The sequence below is a fragment of the Atta colombica genome, unplaced genomic scaffold, assembly GCF_001594045.1.
Source record: "Atta colombica isolate Treedump-2 unplaced genomic scaffold, Acol1.0 scaffold88, whole genome shotgun sequence".
NCBI classification, from domain to species: domain Eukaryota; kingdom Metazoa; phylum Arthropoda; class Insecta; order Hymenoptera; family Formicidae; genus Atta; species Atta colombica.
Genome location: NW_017259581.1, coordinates 1,935,895 through 1,953,503, shown reverse-complemented (window position 1 = coordinate 1,953,503; position 17,609 = coordinate 1,935,895). Strand labels below are relative to the sequence as shown.

Genomic DNA, 17,609 nt, shown 5'->3' with positions numbered 1-17,609 from the left:
TTTATTTATATATTAATATATTTTATTGAAATTGTGGGGATACAGGTAGGCATACAATTTGATTCAAAATCATTCATTCACAGATTTCTACATCAAGCTGATGTCACTTTTAATATTTGCTTGGAATTCCGTAAAAATTCTTGCAATATTCTTTTATAACATCAAAAAAAACCATAAATATCGTAGTCGCGTTAAATATATCTAAAACTCTTTTAATTTTACAAAATTATCTTTCAAAATTCTCGCATTCAGTATAAAAATAGTAGATAGTATAAAAATAAAATGTGTTTGAGTTTCTAGTTGAACTTTTCTCATATGTTTGTGGTGCGCACGCTGATTATTCAATTGCCATGAGCATATGGGACCTACAATTTTAATGCCGATTTCGAATGGCGGATTTTTCGAGAAGTATTTCTGTTAGTAAGGATACTCTTGGGAGGTTGCCGGCCTTTTTCGAGAGGAGACACGAGCGTAAATATTTTGGTTTCTACTGGGATCGAATTCTGGCATGATCAGTGTGTACTGCCAGTTGAGCAAAACTGTAACTCAATTAATAATTACAAATTGCAATGTAATTCTTAATACAATTAGTAATTATATTTCGTAACTGCTATTAATTGCTGAAAACAATTAAATGAATTCATTAATTCAGCAATTAATAATTACGAAATATAATTACTACAATTAAGAATTACATTGTAATTTGTAATTGTTAATTGAATTACAGTTTTGCTCAACTCTGATCTGCTATGCCAGTTCGCGATCGGACATATGTATATATAAATTCACAGAATCATACAACTTAGGATCCAGCTAGATCATTTAAAGATCATTTGATTTCTATAGGTTATTCTCATATATATCTACTAATTCTATAAGGTATTTCTCATATACCTATTGATATCCTACCTACTAAGATCCCACAAGATATAATAGTGTTTAAATTATTTTAATGTCAATTTTATTAAAAAATTTTAATAACATTTTAATGAGATTGAGATGAAAATAAAGACCGAAACATTCCTATTTGTCTGTACCTTTATTAATTCAGACATTTCAGATCAGGGCACCGTCGACCAGCCGATCACGGACGGCCGTTCGCGCGTCATTGAGAGCGACGCAATGTGCGCGTAAAAAGGCGCATTAAATGCAGATTGCATGGCGATAAAATCGTCGGGATACATAATGCCTGTCTCGGCCGCGGTGGCGACGGTTGCGACCGCGTAATCGCGATTTCATCTCGTTGAACAGAGGCTCCGACCCACGCGACCGACCTACTACGACAAGGCACGCGCCCACGCGCTTTTCCATAAGTAATTAATTAAATCACGAATCGCCACGATACCCGGACATACCAGCGACTCCTTTTGCGGAGTTTTTTTCACGCCGCAGGGACATCGGCGAGATGAAATGAAAGAAGAATGATGAGCTTTGTGTTGTCACAAGGCTCTTATACAAGAAATCCGTGAAATCAGAAACTACAACGCGGAAGTTGTGAAGTTAAGAGATGAGAAATTCATGAAAATTATAAATATTTAAAATATGAATTATTCGTGAAATATAGGGAAATACAGCTGAATAGAAATAAACTCTATTACGATTATTGAGATAAGTAGGCGTTTCTTTTCTTTCTAATTTATTAAAATAACATGTTACGATTAAACGGTCGTTCCATTAAAAAATACTTCGCATGACTGCATATATTGCATTAGAAATCGCCAGATCTTATCGGCGTCATTTGAACACTCCCTGACTCGCCATTAATGATTCGTTTACATAAGTCTCTGTCTTGACTCGATTGTGATCAACTTCCGATACCAATTATTACAACGACAATTATAGGACCAAGCCCTGATCTGATTCGCGCCGAATCACCTCTCGCCGTTTCCTTTTTAACATCGCTTCATAATAATTAGTAATTAACTTAGCGCATTATTAATTAACTTTGCAACTTCGCACTAGCGTCATCACGTGTTCCCAGATTTATTATCAACTTACAGACAACACATACAATACAAATTAGCCTTGAAAAAAAATAAAATTACGTAAAATAAAAGAAAAATATGTAAAATGATAAAGAATTATTAAATTAAAGTGATCAGAGATATTAATTGTATTATATTAAAATTAATTATACGTATGTGTTGTATTCATATTATAATTTTTAATTAATTATTAATTTCTGAATTTAATATCTAGATATCGTTGAAATTATTTATTAGCTTGCACGTAGACTAATGTTAATTTGCTGTTATAACTGTATTAAATCATAGCGATTCGTAATACATAAATTATTATTAAAGCGATAATTACCAATTAAACTGATAGGACAAAATTTGAATTGAATGATGCACTCTCGACTACTACAAAGTGAAATGTTTTTTTGCACCGAGATATACTCCATTTTCTCCTTTTGTTTTTCGTTTTGCTATGATTTGCGTTATTTTGCATGACAACGGCAGATCAGATGGAGCCTCTCTGGGAATCGCACGGTCGTCAAATAAACGAGGCTAGCTTGCGAAGAGGGTCAGGTAAGCCGTATTTAATGAAGTTTTTCTTGAAGCCTACTCGAAGATCGCAATTCGTAAAGCTGTTTGCAAAAAAAACAGCGAATGATCTTTTATAATCAATGGAAATTTATTTTGCAGAGCTAATAAAATTTAAAATTAATATCATCTGTTAGATATTCGTATATTTGTTCGAGATTTTGAATATTTTATATTTTTTGAATTGTATTTAAGTACGTAAACATACATGTCTTCCAAATTTAGACTTTAGTGAAATACGAAATTAGTTAGTTTTCACGATAAAGGATATGTGTGAATTTTTTGTGAGTATAATTGTATAAGTTTGTAAATATTATTGGTCTGTAATAATATGTGTTATATCCTCTTGTATTGTATTAATGATTTTGCCTTGTGTTATATTATTATAAAAAGGTAGTGTGATACTTACATATAGTATGTTACACATATTTTACACATGTGCATGCATAATATAATTTGCAATAATATGAATTATAACTAACGTATTACATATCTTGAACATTAAGGATGATCCATAATTAATTGAATATTTTTTGAATCTTCAACTAAGTTAGAATAAATTTCTTAGCAAATAATTTAAATATTTTAAAAGAAGTTATTTACAGTAGTTATTTATCTTTTGTTTAACATTGTTAAAATGACTTCAATTAATCGATAACCAAAGCCAAAACTAAAATTCTTTTAAAGTAAAATTTCCTTTTTATTCGTTAATTATTTGATGATTGAATATAAATAGTTCGATAATTTCAGCTAAGTGAAAAATATATTGTATTTTAGAAATTTTTTAAAGTTTAGTGAAAATCAAGATTACAAGTTGTCGAACATTTTATATTTATAGGTCAGTATCGAATCATTAATTTTATTATAATACGCCCTGCGTCGTGCGATTTATTTATCTTTAATTTTTCTCCGAAAATTTGAAATCGTAGCGTAGTTTAGCGTTGTTAATAGTCGATATTTCAAGAGAATCCTCTTTAATCCCGCGTAGATACCAGCGTTGTTCTAACCGAAGACACAGACAGCTTTAAGATTGGTGATCGAGTATGGGTTGGCGGCACGAAGCCAGGCACAATTGCTTATATCGGCGAGACCAAATTTGCTCCCGGAGACTGGGCAGGAGTCGTCCTGGATGAGCCCATCGGTGAGGAACATCGTAACGATCCTAGTCAATCGTATGAATTATAAAGATCCGAGAATCAATTTTGAAGAATGCGAGCCGATTCTCAAATTTAAAACATCATATTTGTAAATCATTTTCCTAACCAATCAAAATTATCCAGATTATACTATACTTAACTGAAGTCTTATTATATACAAAGTTCCATTAATCGCGAATGAAAAAAGGATTTTTGATCAGCAATGACAAGAGAGATCGGCGGAATTCAGAGACAGAAGATAGATGAACTGTAAGTTCTCGAACATTAAACTTCAGGAAAGAACGATGGTTCAGTGGCGGGTAGCCGGTACTTTCAATGCGAACCGAAGAGGGGGATCTTTTCGAGGCTCACCAGACTCACCAGGTTACCGTTGAGCGATCATCAGACGAGCTTGATCATGACGCCAACAACGCCACCCGATAGCTCTAGAGGTGGCTTTATCAGCAAATCCATGTCGTCTTCATTGAGTAAGGATCGCTACAAGAGATACTCGCCACGCCCGTAGACTTCTAATTAGCGCTGCACATTCGAACGCACGCCAAACGCCGTCTACAGATTTTACTTTAGTTTCTTGCCCCTTAACTCTTTCGCCTCCCTCCCTGTGAGAAAAGAATATTTATTCTTTTCTTACATTCGATCCAAAATATCGAATGAAATAATTTTATTTTCTATAAAGTAAATATTGAATCCTTTTTTTAAAACAGGATATTTATTTTTTTAAGCAGATTATATCATTGGATTTACATAATTTATCATTGCTATCATTTAACATTTAAAAACTTTTGCTGAGAATTTCTATTCGGATGATAATTGAGATAAGAAATATTTTATATAAAAAATTAGATATAATAGTTATATCTATTACATAGAACTAACACACCATATAATGAAATTATCATTGAAATTAAACGACAAAAAAAGTGAAGCGAAAGAGTTAATCGTAATTGATGCTATGTTGTACCTAGAGGCTTAAAGAGCACAAATTACTTTTTTAATTACTTTGCATTATTTTAATTACGGCATTATTTTAATTGCGATAGTGCTTGAACGCTCTTTACTGTGGAAAGCATGATTAAGTAATGATTTGATGTAATTTTTTATTCAGTCAGCATGTAACGGAAATAATTTAGTCTCGTTAGTATGTAGTGACTTAGGTAGTAGTGTAGTAATTTAAGATTTTTTTATTTAATTTTCATGTAATAATAATTTAATTTCGTAAATAATGCGCTTAGCAATAGAAAAGTAGAAAATATATCGAACAAACGTTATCTACAGATGTTCGTATTTATAAAAGTGACGGAGCAGTTTAATATTTTTAGAGGCAGTAAAGGAGGTTAGATCTAATCTCGAGAGTAATAATTTTATCAATTGAATAAACAAATTGATACGTAGGAAATGTTTTTAGGAATTTATTCTCGTTATCTTATAAAATAGAGAAGCAACTAATTTTTTTTAATATATAATAAAAAAAGAAATATTTTATCTTGTGGAAAATCAGTTAATTGAAAAAACAATAGATATATAAAAAACAGAAAAGGAAAATGTAATAAAAAATATGAATATAGGGAGCAATATGTATTTATAAAAATATAGATTTAGCTTTAATAGAACTTAGAAAAGAAGAAAGAAAAGTATAATTTGACCTTCACATATATAAAAACTTAGAAACGATCTAGCTTTATCGTCAAGTAGAAAATAGATATTGTGTAATTTTAATAGAATAGACCCAGCCTCACTCGTGGTTTCTTAACCGGTGTGAATGATATGTAATAATGATCGTGCATCGCTGAAAACTGTGAATGCAGATACATCGACGACAAGTCTGTCGTCCACAACGCAAAAGGGCGAACTGAGGATAGGTGATCGGGTGATAGTGTCGTCGAGCCAAGGCAGCAAAACCGGCATACTCAGATATCATGGCCTCGCGGAATTCGCTGCGGGTGAATGGTGCGGCGTGGAACTGGACGAGCCGATCGGCAAGAATGACGGTTCCGTCAATGACAAAAGGTGTGCATCCTTTCCATTGAATATCGGTAGCACCTTGATACAAGAAAAAAAAAAAAATATCAAACTCGCCTCAGATTTCTGATTATTTAAAGCAATCCTGAAGTTCTTAACCGCTCCCAGAAAATCAAAATGTTGTTTATATTAAGAGCGTATTACATTTAAGTATGACTTGATAAAAAATTCTTTTTCTCACTTCTCAGAATTTTATATTGCGTTTTATTAAACATTATTAATGAATTTAATCTTCTGCCGAAATGATGTAAAATCCAGGAGATCCTTGAAATATACGATTAAGATATTGATTAAGGTCCAGGTTTTTATAATGTATGGTTACTTAATGTATGATTAAGATTAAGAAATTCATGAATGAATTTTATTGATAAATTTCTTTATATCTTTAACTTTTAGATAAGCATGTATTATAAAAATGGGCCTAAATGTCATTCATCAATTTACTTCGTCTGACATCAGGTTCTCAAAATATAGAGATTGCTATAGAGATTTTTAATTTTTTATTTTTCCATAAGAAAGAGGAGAATTTTTATTTCTGATATGACGCCCAATGACATCGGGAACTTCAGAGTTTTCTTCTTTAATTTGTTAACGTTCTCACGACTAATACTTGATGAATGACATCACAGCATTCGCGAAAATTTGCGAGGCATGATCTTCGCTTACACTCACATTCCTAAGATCCCGCGGAACTAACCCACCCGTTGATCCAGATACTTCGAGTGCTCGCCCAAGTACGGCCTGTTTGCGCCCGTGCACAAGGTCAGCAAGTCGCCGTACAACAAGAGGCCTTCCCTATGCGTGGTGCACAAGCCGAGCGGTGCCGCCCTCAATGCCAGCCTTCAGAAGAAAAGCGGCTCCCGCGAATCGCTCGCTTCCAGCCTCGCCTCGAGCGTCGCCAGCGCGAGAATAAGCACTACGAGCGGAACCACGGCGAGGGTAAGGTTCACCATGCCGGAATAAGGGGATGACAGGATGTGCAGCTATATCTCGCAGCTCGCCGCTAATATTGTTGGCTCCCTATTTATTAGTTTAGCCGTAGAATGTATTATTCTTGTCGTTCTTGTTGGTGCTGGGCAATTGACCCTTAAGTCTTCTTCTTTGAGGTACGAGCGAGAATCTCGATTACGACTGTGATTCTTCTGTAAATCAGTGGTAAATGATTATTTTCATATGAAGGATTCGGCGCGATGAAGGTTTTTTTATTGCATTAAAGGAACTGCAAATGATTGCGTTTGCGAAAAATTACAATGTGTGCAAAAATTATGAGAAGTATTATTATTTTATTTTATTTTAATTATGAAAAGCACTCAATATGAAAATGATTTTATTTATCGTGACTATAGGAAGTTAAAGTTGCATATATAAAAAAAGTGAATCTTATGTAGATTATTCTGTCTTATAATTTCGATCTCATTTTTGGAACGCTTTAAATTCTTAAATCATTGGATTCTAAATTTTTGAAAATTGAAGATTTAACTCATTCCTTTATTTAATTCATATTTAAATATTTCCCTTGTGAATTATGATGGATTCAGTCTCTTATTGCAATGAATCCTTTTACGGAGTTACTTAAGGGTTAATCCCGCCCTAAATTGTAGTGATTGCCTGTCGCTTTTTAGGCAACCTATTTTTTTTTCTTTAACACTGACTCTTTAATCAAAACTTATTGTTAGCGTGATTTTGTGACATTGATTATTATTTAAAATTGCACGATTTATCTTTTTTTTTTTCTTTTGTGTTTCCGTTACATCTCAATATTCCAGAGGCCTGGCATGCGCACGTCAACACCTGCACGAAGTTCATTGCAGGTGAGATCGTAACTCTGATTACTCCTGATTAATTAATTGTTCTCGTCAATTAGAAGCGATCATCGATAAGTCATCTCGCTATTCTCCCATCGACTGTTCCCGATTAATTCGTACACCCTGTAGAAATGGATGTGTAGATATAGATTAACAAGTGCGTTATGATGTGAATGTACATTAATTAAGATAATTAGCGATGTTTAGTTGATTAGCAAGACTCGATTATTAATGGTTGCCGACTGCGATTTTATTTATTTATTATTTGCCGTTAATTTATTGTTATCGTCGTTGATTACTTATAGCGATCTTTGTATATAATGTTAATAAAATCCCACGTAATGTCCCTTCCTCGTAATGTTCCTTCCTCTGGCTTCTAGGTGAGTATCTCTCCTACGTCGCTTTATCTACATACGCAAATAATTAACAAATCGCCGTTATTCGATTCTTCCTCGTACGAGATTATCTCAGTTGTCCGATTAATTCATCTTTAAGGATTTCCCACGATATAATTGAACACAGATCGATATCTGCGTTGGCAGAGAAACGACTAGCATCATCGATTAATTATCCCGTAATATCCGCTTGGATAATGCGATCGATACCGATCATCGATTTATATTACTAATTGCATTCAGAACGTTGCATATCTATGCCTGTCTCGAATTATAAACTTGATGATTATGTGATCTTAGCAAAGCTGTTACATAATACGGAATGTAATGCGAATAAATGATCAATCGGAAGACATTCGTCTTATTTTTATTGGAGTTTAATATTCAATTCGAATAGAGATCCAGTGAATGCGTAGTATTGCTTATTTCGCTCGTTTTGTAAAAACTTATACGACGTAACAAGAAAATTGTCTATCCCTGTTTATCTCGTAATTGGTTATCAATTATTTATCTCCATTCTGTCCCATCCCACGGCTTCTATAAAAATTTTTATAAAGATATATCGATATGTAAGAATTAATTAATTGCTTGATATCGCAAGTTGGCTTTCCTAGTTTGTAATAATTTATATAACGCAGACATAAAAGCATCTCGCTTTGTTCCAACCTGCTCGACAGCTGTTACAAAAATGTAAGAAATAGAAAAATAAATTGTTTTAGTTGTGCGTTTTCTTTTTGCGATAATTTTGCTGTAGATGTAATGTGGCTATTTTACTGCAATCATAATAATATTATTAAATATGAATTTGATTGGTATTTTACTTTACTGCGCGCTAATATTGCGATATAATTCCTCTTTCCTAAAATTTTTTTTCCTAAAATTTCTCGCGTCATCGCGACATTGAATTAGAATTCGGATCATACTTTTAGGAAGTTTTGAAAGAGAAGCAGCAGGAGATCGAGTTCCTGCGAAAAGAGCGGGACTTGGAACGTGAAAGAGTCACCAAGGCGGCGAATCAAGCTGACCAAGCGGAACAATCGGCGCTTTCGATTAAGCAAGAATATGATAAGGTAGATATTTACAAAACGATTGTCAAAACCGAATCGTGGCGATGGATGGATTTTCAAAGAGGGACAAGTGTTTAAAGTTGAGAGTTATGTTTCATTTTTTACGCTTTTATCTCTATTTGCAGAGATTATGTAACGTTAATGGAAATATCAGATGTGATAAGTCAAACCCAATGTCTTTACGTTTTGAAGTTTTTATCCTAGTTTTAAAATTCCTCTGTCCCCATCTTCTATATTTTTTTTTCTTTGACATTTTTATTGACAATCAGTATCGCGAACAGATGCTGCAGACAATCAGCGAAGCGGAACTCACTGTCGCCAAACTCATCAACGAGAAGAGTGCGTTGGCGATGCAGCTAGAAGATGAGAAACGGAAGTGTGAGGATCTTCTGTTTCGCTTCGAAGAGGAATCCGTGAATAAAGACGACATACAGGTATATATACCTATTAGGATAATTTATATACCAGTTCAAGAATATAAGTAACAATTTATCTCAGACATAATAAATGCTAATGGCTGCAGCACAGACTTTTGCATAACGTATAATGCATAGTGCATAAGGGAATAAACCAAACTCTTTGGTTGGAAACTCTTCTTTTCCATGGAATGGGAGGAAAGGAAAGATTCTGATTAGTCGATTCACTATACATTATGCGTTATGCAAAAGTCTGTGCTGCGGTCTTAAGTTTTTCATTAAAAGAAAAAAAAAACATTTGGAATCCTGAGTAAGTATTCATTCATGCTATTATTTTATTTTACATATTTTGATATTAATAACATTATATAAGATATATATATATGTATATATTATATTTCAGAAAAAATGTCTATAATATTGCAATCAAATTTTTTTTCACGATTATAGATTCAAGATGTGAAAAAGAATTTCGCGATATTTTAGACGAATAATGTTTAAATTTTTGTTATATTATCCTGATTTGTTTAAATATGTACTCCCTTTCTATATAATAATAATAATAATAATAATAATAATAATAATAATAACAATCATAATCATAAATATCTCTTTTGTCATACTTGGAAACTTTGGATGGTATCTTTTGTAATTATTCGAAATGTTATACATGCTTTCGTCGTAAATGCGCAATTCGGTACACACGCGGTGGCGGGTTATAACAGGTGCTTAGCTACATCGACTTGCCAAAAAGCTCGAGAATTAGCCTAACAATTTTTAACATCAGAATATTCTATGCAAAAATATCCCGTTCCAAATTTTATTTCAAAACTGATAATATGAATTACGGTTTATCGATGCCGATATCAAAATTATATTATACGAAAACAGAAATTTTGACTAGAAAAATTAATCTGATTAAAAATTCTGTTGATTTTTATACTTAAACAATTTTTAAGGAAAAAAAAAAGAAAGATATGGTATTTTTTTTATAAAAAAAAAAAGAGATTGCATTCAGTTTTTCTGTTAATTCGGTGAACTTATCATTTATTTTCAGAAAGAGAGATCTGAGCAAAGAGTGAGTATCCAATGTTTCGGACCCGTGGAAGGATTGACGCAGTATTTGGGCACCGCTTGCCTAATCATCACTCTAGCTATGTCATTTTACATTTCGTCGTTCTATCAGAGATCCAACTGACGTGGAACGCGCAATAATAAGAAACGCTAAGAAACGCTATCGCTGTCTAATTTAGCGCCGGTCATACTAACAAAACTAAATTATACACTGTAACGACGTCCTAGATATCGTTAATCATCCTTTGCTTATTAATTGCGCGCTAACTTGAAATATGGAATCACGCGTGATAATTCCGCGTCGAATTTTTGAATTTGAAATTGTATAAATTGTTATTAAGTAATTTCGTTCTTCGCGATTTAATTTTAATAGATTAAAGATGATTAACTTGATCACGCTTTGCTTTGTGTAATGGAGTAATGTGAGCTTCACAAATTATTTACACGCTTTGTATGCACAAAGATATAAAAAAATGTAGGCGTGATGTACTTGTTATTTGTTATTATGTTTAATTATTTATTTATTTATTTATTTATGTAATCATTCTATGCTTTGCATTAATATTAATTTAATGCTTTTTTTCATATTTTGAAGTTTATTTATATTATTTAAATATTTCTTTGATTGTGATATATGTTTGTATGCACAAATGCCAAAATTGAATAATATGTTTCTTATAAATTGGGTATATATACGCGTAAAGTTGTTGATTTATTTCTTTCTTCTTTTTCTCCAAAATATTTATTTCATTCTCATTTCGACAGACTGTGCTTTGCATATCAGTTGTGCTTTTTATTTTTTAACATGTTAACGCTTTCGGGTATTAATAGGCTTTATTATTTCTTATATAATTACTGAAAATTTAAACAATGTCTCTTTTTCTTCTCGTTATTTTGTATTTAAATTATATAATACAAATGTAAATTTTAATAGTTAAATCACATCTAGTTTTATTTGACACATGTTTGTGTCCTTTATTTCAATAGTAGAAAATTATACAACGAATTTAATTTTTTTTCAAGATAGTAAACAATAATTTTGATTAATTTATTATGAATTCTTTAAGTAGAAGAAACTACGATTCTTTCTTAAAATTTAAAAAATGGAAAATATTGTTGTATTTTTATATTCTTCGTAATTGAGAAAATAATTGTACGTTAATACCCGAAACGAATTCGTTGTATGACTCGTATCTCCTTAGAGACTAAACAGTTGCCCTTATTACACTAGGTCATAAATACTGTAAATGAAAGCAGGATCAAAGAGCTCGAGGATGAACTCACGGTGGAGCGGCGGGAACGCATCGTTCAGATGGAACGTGACAGTACCAAACTTTTCGAAGCCGAAGAGGAATTGGCGCGACTACGTAACGAGATTAGTTGCGCGACAAACTCGCAAAATTCTCAGCTTCAAGGTATTTGCGATAGGGCATTAGATCTATGCGCGATCTGATCTTACAGCGTTTTTTATTTGCAGAACTAATGCGCACTCAATATACTTTGAAGCGATTGCATGTAAATTGATGTAAAGATGTATGTTTAATAAAAATATAGGAACGAATTTAAAAAAAACCGAAATTTTCAATACATTTTATTGTGCTGTTGATAAAATATTCATTGGGCATTTTATCAATTGAGATATCTTACTTTTACATTCAGATTAGATTAGTGTACAATAGCTTTAATGTACCAGTTCTGCCAATGAAAAATACTATTAAATTTTTTTAAATCTTACGCGATTTTTCCTCTCCTTTATTCTAAAATGGGCTTTTAGATTTGAAAAGTCGTAATCAGAGCTTGGAGGAGATAAAAAATAGTCTGGAGAAAGAAATACAAGAGAAATCGGATCTGGTGAGCGAATGTGTCGAACGTATCAAGGAATTGGAGCTTGTAATGAGCAAAATGCAACAAGACAGTACAACCCACAAAGAGTCTGAGAGTCGTCTAGAGAAAGAACTGGGAACTGTCAAACAAAACTTGCAAGACAAAGAGGCAATGATGGAGAATCTGAAGCAGGAATTTGAGAGGAACACGAATATATTGAGCGAGGAGTTGCGGAAATCGAAAGAGATAATCGAAACGATGAAGAAAGAAAGTGCAAGCGAAAAGGATTCATTGCTGTCGGAATATCGACAGACTATCGAAGAGAAAGATCAATTGATTAAAGTAAAAACTGAGGAGTTGGAAAATAAATCTAAGAAGCTGTTAGAGCAGCAGAATGCAGTTCTGGAGGGCTTGAAGGCTGAGAATGTTAATCGTATCCGTGAACTTTCGGAATCTTTTGAGCAACAATTACGAACGAAGGACACAAAAATCGAGGAAGTCTCACAGCAACTTGGTCAAAAAGTATCCGAGACTGAAAGATTATTGGCCGAATTGGCCGCTGAACGAGAGCTCTGCAGGAAGAAGGACGAAGAATTGATTAGCGCTCTACAAAAATTAGAAGGTTTGTACCATAGAAATAAAAATAAAAAAATTGGAATTTTAAAAAAATTTGAATTTTAAAAAAATTTGAATAATTAAAAAATTTAATCTTTCGGTTGTTTTCCTTGTGTAGAATTTACGAATATCGATTGACATTCTACGAGAATAACTTTCGATGAAATATTTGTGATAATCTAACATTTAATTCATTGTGCACATTATTTTGTATTTTCATAAAAATATATAATGATAAAGTATGTAACAATGAAAAATAAATTACGACTTGAAGTTTCATTGATTTTATCACAAATATTTTGCAGAGCTAAATACGAGGCTTAAATTGGCTGAAGACAGCAATAGCGTGTTGTCAAAACAAATTCAAGACTATAGATCTAAGAGTGATGACAATGTCAGGATTATTCATGAGAAGCAAAAATTGGTAAGAGTATTCTTTTTTTTTTATTTCGCACAAATGAGACATTCGCAATGGTACTTTCATGGTATGTGATCAACCTAGGAGCAAGATCTAGCTAGTTTAATCGCTTCGGAGGAGGAATCCGCCGTGCAATTAAACAAATTGAGCGAGGAATTGAAAGTAAAAGACAAAGAACTCGCGGAATTACGAAATGCTACTGTGGCTCAAATAGAAGAGATAACTAAACGGTTTGAGGCTCAAATTAATGACAAAGTCAAATATATTGACGAGATAAATGCAGATGTTTCGCAAAAAGCCATGATGCTCGTTAAATTGGAGAAAGATATCGCCGATTTGAAAGCAATTATAGCGAACAAAGATGAAGAGATTAAACATCTTCTCGAGAAGACTACAGGTATAGATTTGAAGTTTGTTTAGTTCTTAATTTAAATTTGTAAACGAATGTGTGAATATAAACATAACATGGCTTGTTTGAAATTTTTTAGAATTACAAGACGCCCTCACATTATCTGAGCAAACAAAAACAAATTTGGAGAGCGAACTTCGCGTATTTGAGTCAAAAATGCAGAAATTAAATGGACAAGTCGCCAGAGCGGAAGAAAAAATATCACAACTCTCGTTACAGAAGGAAAAACTGGTTAGTATAAAATAATTAGTTACTAATCTTCTCATGAATAATAAGTTACTAATCCATTAAATTAATGACTAAACTTAATTATAGGAATCCGATATAGCGAGCGTGATTAGTACTTCCGCCGATTCATCAGAACAGTTGTCGAGATACAATGAGGACTTGCGAAGAAAAGAAAAGGAATTGGACCAAACTCGAGAAAAGATATTTCAAACGGAAACTGCGCTGAAACAAACAGAGGGAAAACTCTCTAATACCGAGACGGAGTTAAATAAAAATATGACATTAGTTGAGCAACTACGCTCAGAGAAATCAAATTTGGAGTCACAGATAGACAAAGCTGAAAAATCAAATGTAGATTATGTCAAAAAGATGTGCGGATATAAACAAGAAATAAGTGAATTATCGTTAAAGATGGAAGAAGGTGAACGCGCAAAGATAAATTTGAAGGAAAAGTTTGACCAAGTCACCAATCTTACGGAGCAATTGACAAAGAAGGATGAAGCAATTGTCAATCTTCATGGAGAATGCGAAACCTTGCGAAATTCTTACCAAGAAGAGACATCCTTGTTACAAAAAAAAATTACGGATTTGTCGACCGAATTGTCGACTTCGTGTGATGATATTAAAGATTTGCAAAAATGTAAGAGTAAACTAGAGGCCGATCAAAGCGCGAATCGTTGGTCGATCGAGGAATTGACAGAGAAATTGAAATTCAAGTCGGACGAAACTTCAAAATTAGAGAATTTACTTCAGGAGAAAGATTCGAAACTTCAGGAAGTAGAAAATAAATTGTCGGAATTACGGAAAATGCACGATGCCTTAATTAACAATAAAGCAACTACCGATAAAAATTTAACAACATCTTTAAATACAATGACAAGTACGATAGAAGAGTTGAAGAGCAAATTGAAGGATGCTGAAGGAACGATTAAAGACAAAATTGATGAAATATCAAAGATGAGAGCAGAAACGGAAAAATCGCAGGTTCAAATAACTGAATTGAATACTACAATCTCTTCCATGAAAGAAGAACATACTCGTAATAACAATGAACTGAAGAATGCACAAGAGGCAATCACACAGACACAAAGTAAAATAAATGAATTGTCCGAGATCAAGACTGTTTTGGAGAACTCAGTGAAGTCACTGGAGAGTCAATTATCGAATTTGCACGAAGAGTTAGATAAAAAAGAGAAGCTACGAACAGAAGCAGAAATTAAGGTAAAAGAATCAGAATCTTCCAAGGAGGAAGAAATGCTGAAATTGCGGAACTCGTTAGAGTCCGAAGTTGTAACTAAGCAGAAAAAGATTGAAGACATAAATAAACAAAATAAAGAGTTGGAGGACAAGTTGCAATTAATGCAAGACATTGTTGATAAGCACAAAACCAATTTAGATGATAAAGAAGCTATTATCGGTAAATTAAAGGCGCAAGTAAAAGTTCTGGAAGACGCGGAAGTGGAAAGAGTCAAGGCGGAACAACAGACACGGAACGAGGAGATCAAGTTGAAGCAGAATGAGTTGAGTGGTGCGAACAAGCGAATTTATGAGTTGCAGCATACGGTGAACACACTCGAGAAACAATTAAAAGAACAGGAAACGAAATCAGCCGATCTCGCGAAAATCATGGAGAACAACGAAAAAGAGGTGAATAAAAACGTGCAAAATTTGCAGGAGAAGTTGAATGTAGCCAAGATGGAAGAGAAGCGACTTCTGGATGAGTTAAATCGGCTAGAGAAAGAGAACAAGCAAGTCATTGCGAAATGGATGGAGGCGATGAATCAATTGAAATTGTCGCATGAAAATCTGAAGAACACGTATGACGGGACAGGCGACATGAAGCAGCACCTCGTCGCGAGGGACATCGACATTACAAAACTGCAAGAGGAGAACGATACCGCAAAGAGTCAAATAGATTTCCTAAATTCCATAATAGTCGACATGCAACGTAAGAATGAGAGTTTGCTGTGTAAGATCGAGGTTCTCGAGATGGGGGTTCCCGCAAACGAGGCCGAGGACTATACTCGAAGCACGCTGGACAAACGAACAGCGGCGCCCCGTATGTTCTGTGATATTTGCGATCAGTTCGATCTGCACGAGACGGAAGACTGTCCCCGACAAGCCCAGGATTTCATGGAGAGCACCGAGAGAACGGTAAAAACTCCGAAGAAGCAATCCGTGGAAAGGCCATATTGTGAAACCTGCGAGATGTTCGGACACGATACGCGCGATTGTGACGATGCCGAAACATTTTAATATTACGTCCATAGCCTTGTTTTGTTTGCTTGCCAAATGTCCCGTAGCTATAAAAAGATCTGTTAGATTTTACAGAGTATATTTTTGTATGCCAGATTTTTTAATTGGATCTTAAATCCGAGCATAAGTTCCGCATAAAACGGGCACCTCCGAAAAACATAAAGATTTATGTTCCTTCCAAATTGCGATTTCTAATCAAATTCCTCTATAAAAGTTTCGGCAACGTATAATTATCTTCTTAGATAATTTTCTTCTAGTTGACTACTGTAGATTTGTTAACTTATTTTTAACGTAATTTATCGCCACATAATATTACAGAAATTTAATTTATAAATTATAATAGATTTTTTATTAACTGAATTACATCAGATATTTTTTATTTAATTTAATTGGAATTTGAAAAAATGGAACTATATGTCGATATTGAAATAAAGATAATAATTTATTGTTACTTGTGTTTATATATACAATATATTTGAAGGGAACATACATTCGTTTTCCAGCTTTAATATCTAATTTTATAATATTTGTGGCGAATATGTCATTTTTTGTATATAATAGATATTCAAATTAACTAATTATCTCTTTATTTAATATTTATTTTCCGCGTTTCCGCGCTTTAAAAAACAGTTCCTGTAATGCACGCCGGTAAAAAGCGGAACATTGGACGTGAAGTTCTTCGATAATTAATTCACGCACATCTCTCTTCGAATATGATATTATCGAATATGATATAATACTCTCCAGTCAGAGAATCTTTATTATAGTCTTCGTCTAATAGGTAAAAAAAAGAACGAAAAAGATTGAAATACATTATAAATCTTGAACATATTTGAAGCTGATTTACGAAAATATCGTGGCCTGCTGTTATCTTGCCTTCCGTTATCTTAGGGTTGAAATATATTTTCTAAGTCGATTATATTGTTGTAACATGTGATGCATTCGAGATAATGCTTTGTAGATAAGAATAAACAAAATTCACGAGAAGTATGACTAGAAATCTATAGATCCTTTATCTGTCCGGTAGATATTCTTTTTACATTATTATATAAACCGTTTTTTATAGATTTTCTTCCTGAATACGATAATATTAACAAAAATAATATTAACAAAAAGGGGATCGATAGGGAACACCTTAAAAATTGAGCATGAATATATTTGATAACAAATTTCAATATTCCCAACAAGCTACGTCATTTTGTCGTCATTTTAACGTCAGCTTGCTATCAGGGTTCTTACTTACTTTTCAAGGTGTTCCCCAAGTATCACGAATGTTTTAATAATTTTCATATTTAAGAAGAAAATCTAAAAGATTCCTTTTACTTACATTTTTAACAAAAATCGGCCTCTTTTTAATATTCTCCTTTAGCCAATGAAATG

General features: G+C 33.2%; 1 protein-coding gene across 8 annotated transcripts in view; it reads left to right on the top strand.

Annotated features, from left to right (window-relative positions):
- The window catches only part of LOC108693141 (restin homolog), a 23,532-nt gene extending 7,003 nt beyond the window's left edge, over window positions 1-16,529 (top strand). For 4 of the 8 annotated variants that reach the window (XM_018201906.1, XM_018201905.1, XM_018201910.1 and 1 more), the window contains 15 exons: window positions 2,463-2,531; window positions 3,535-3,687; window positions 3,979-4,170; window positions 5,509-5,710; window positions 6,436-6,661; window positions 7,489-7,533; window positions 8,852-8,992; window positions 9,271-9,423; window positions 10,463-10,483; window positions 11,711-11,894; window positions 12,254-12,925; window positions 13,224-13,342; window positions 13,421-13,733; window positions 13,825-13,976; window positions 14,061-16,529. In XM_018201906.1, coding sequence (XP_018057395.1) covers window positions 2,463-2,531; window positions 3,535-3,687; window positions 3,979-4,170; window positions 5,509-5,710; window positions 6,436-6,661; window positions 7,489-7,533; window positions 8,852-8,992; window positions 9,271-9,423; window positions 10,463-10,483; window positions 11,711-11,894; window positions 12,254-12,925; window positions 13,224-13,342; window positions 13,421-13,733; window positions 13,825-13,976; window positions 14,061-16,229 — 4,811 coding nt within the window. In that variant the 3' untranslated portion in view covers window positions 16,230-16,529. Of the gene's footprint in view, window positions 1-2,449; window positions 2,532-3,534; window positions 3,688-3,978; window positions 4,171-5,508; window positions 5,711-6,435; window positions 6,662-7,488; window positions 7,534-8,851; window positions 8,993-9,270; window positions 9,424-10,462; window positions 10,484-11,710; window positions 11,895-12,253; window positions 12,926-13,223; window positions 13,343-13,420; window positions 13,734-13,824; window positions 13,977-14,060 lie in introns of those variants that run through there. The other 4 variants (XM_018201909.1, XM_018201908.1, XM_018201907.1 and 1 more) reach the window with 4 other exon arrangements.
- Window positions 16,530-17,609: the final 1,080 nt, after the last annotated feature.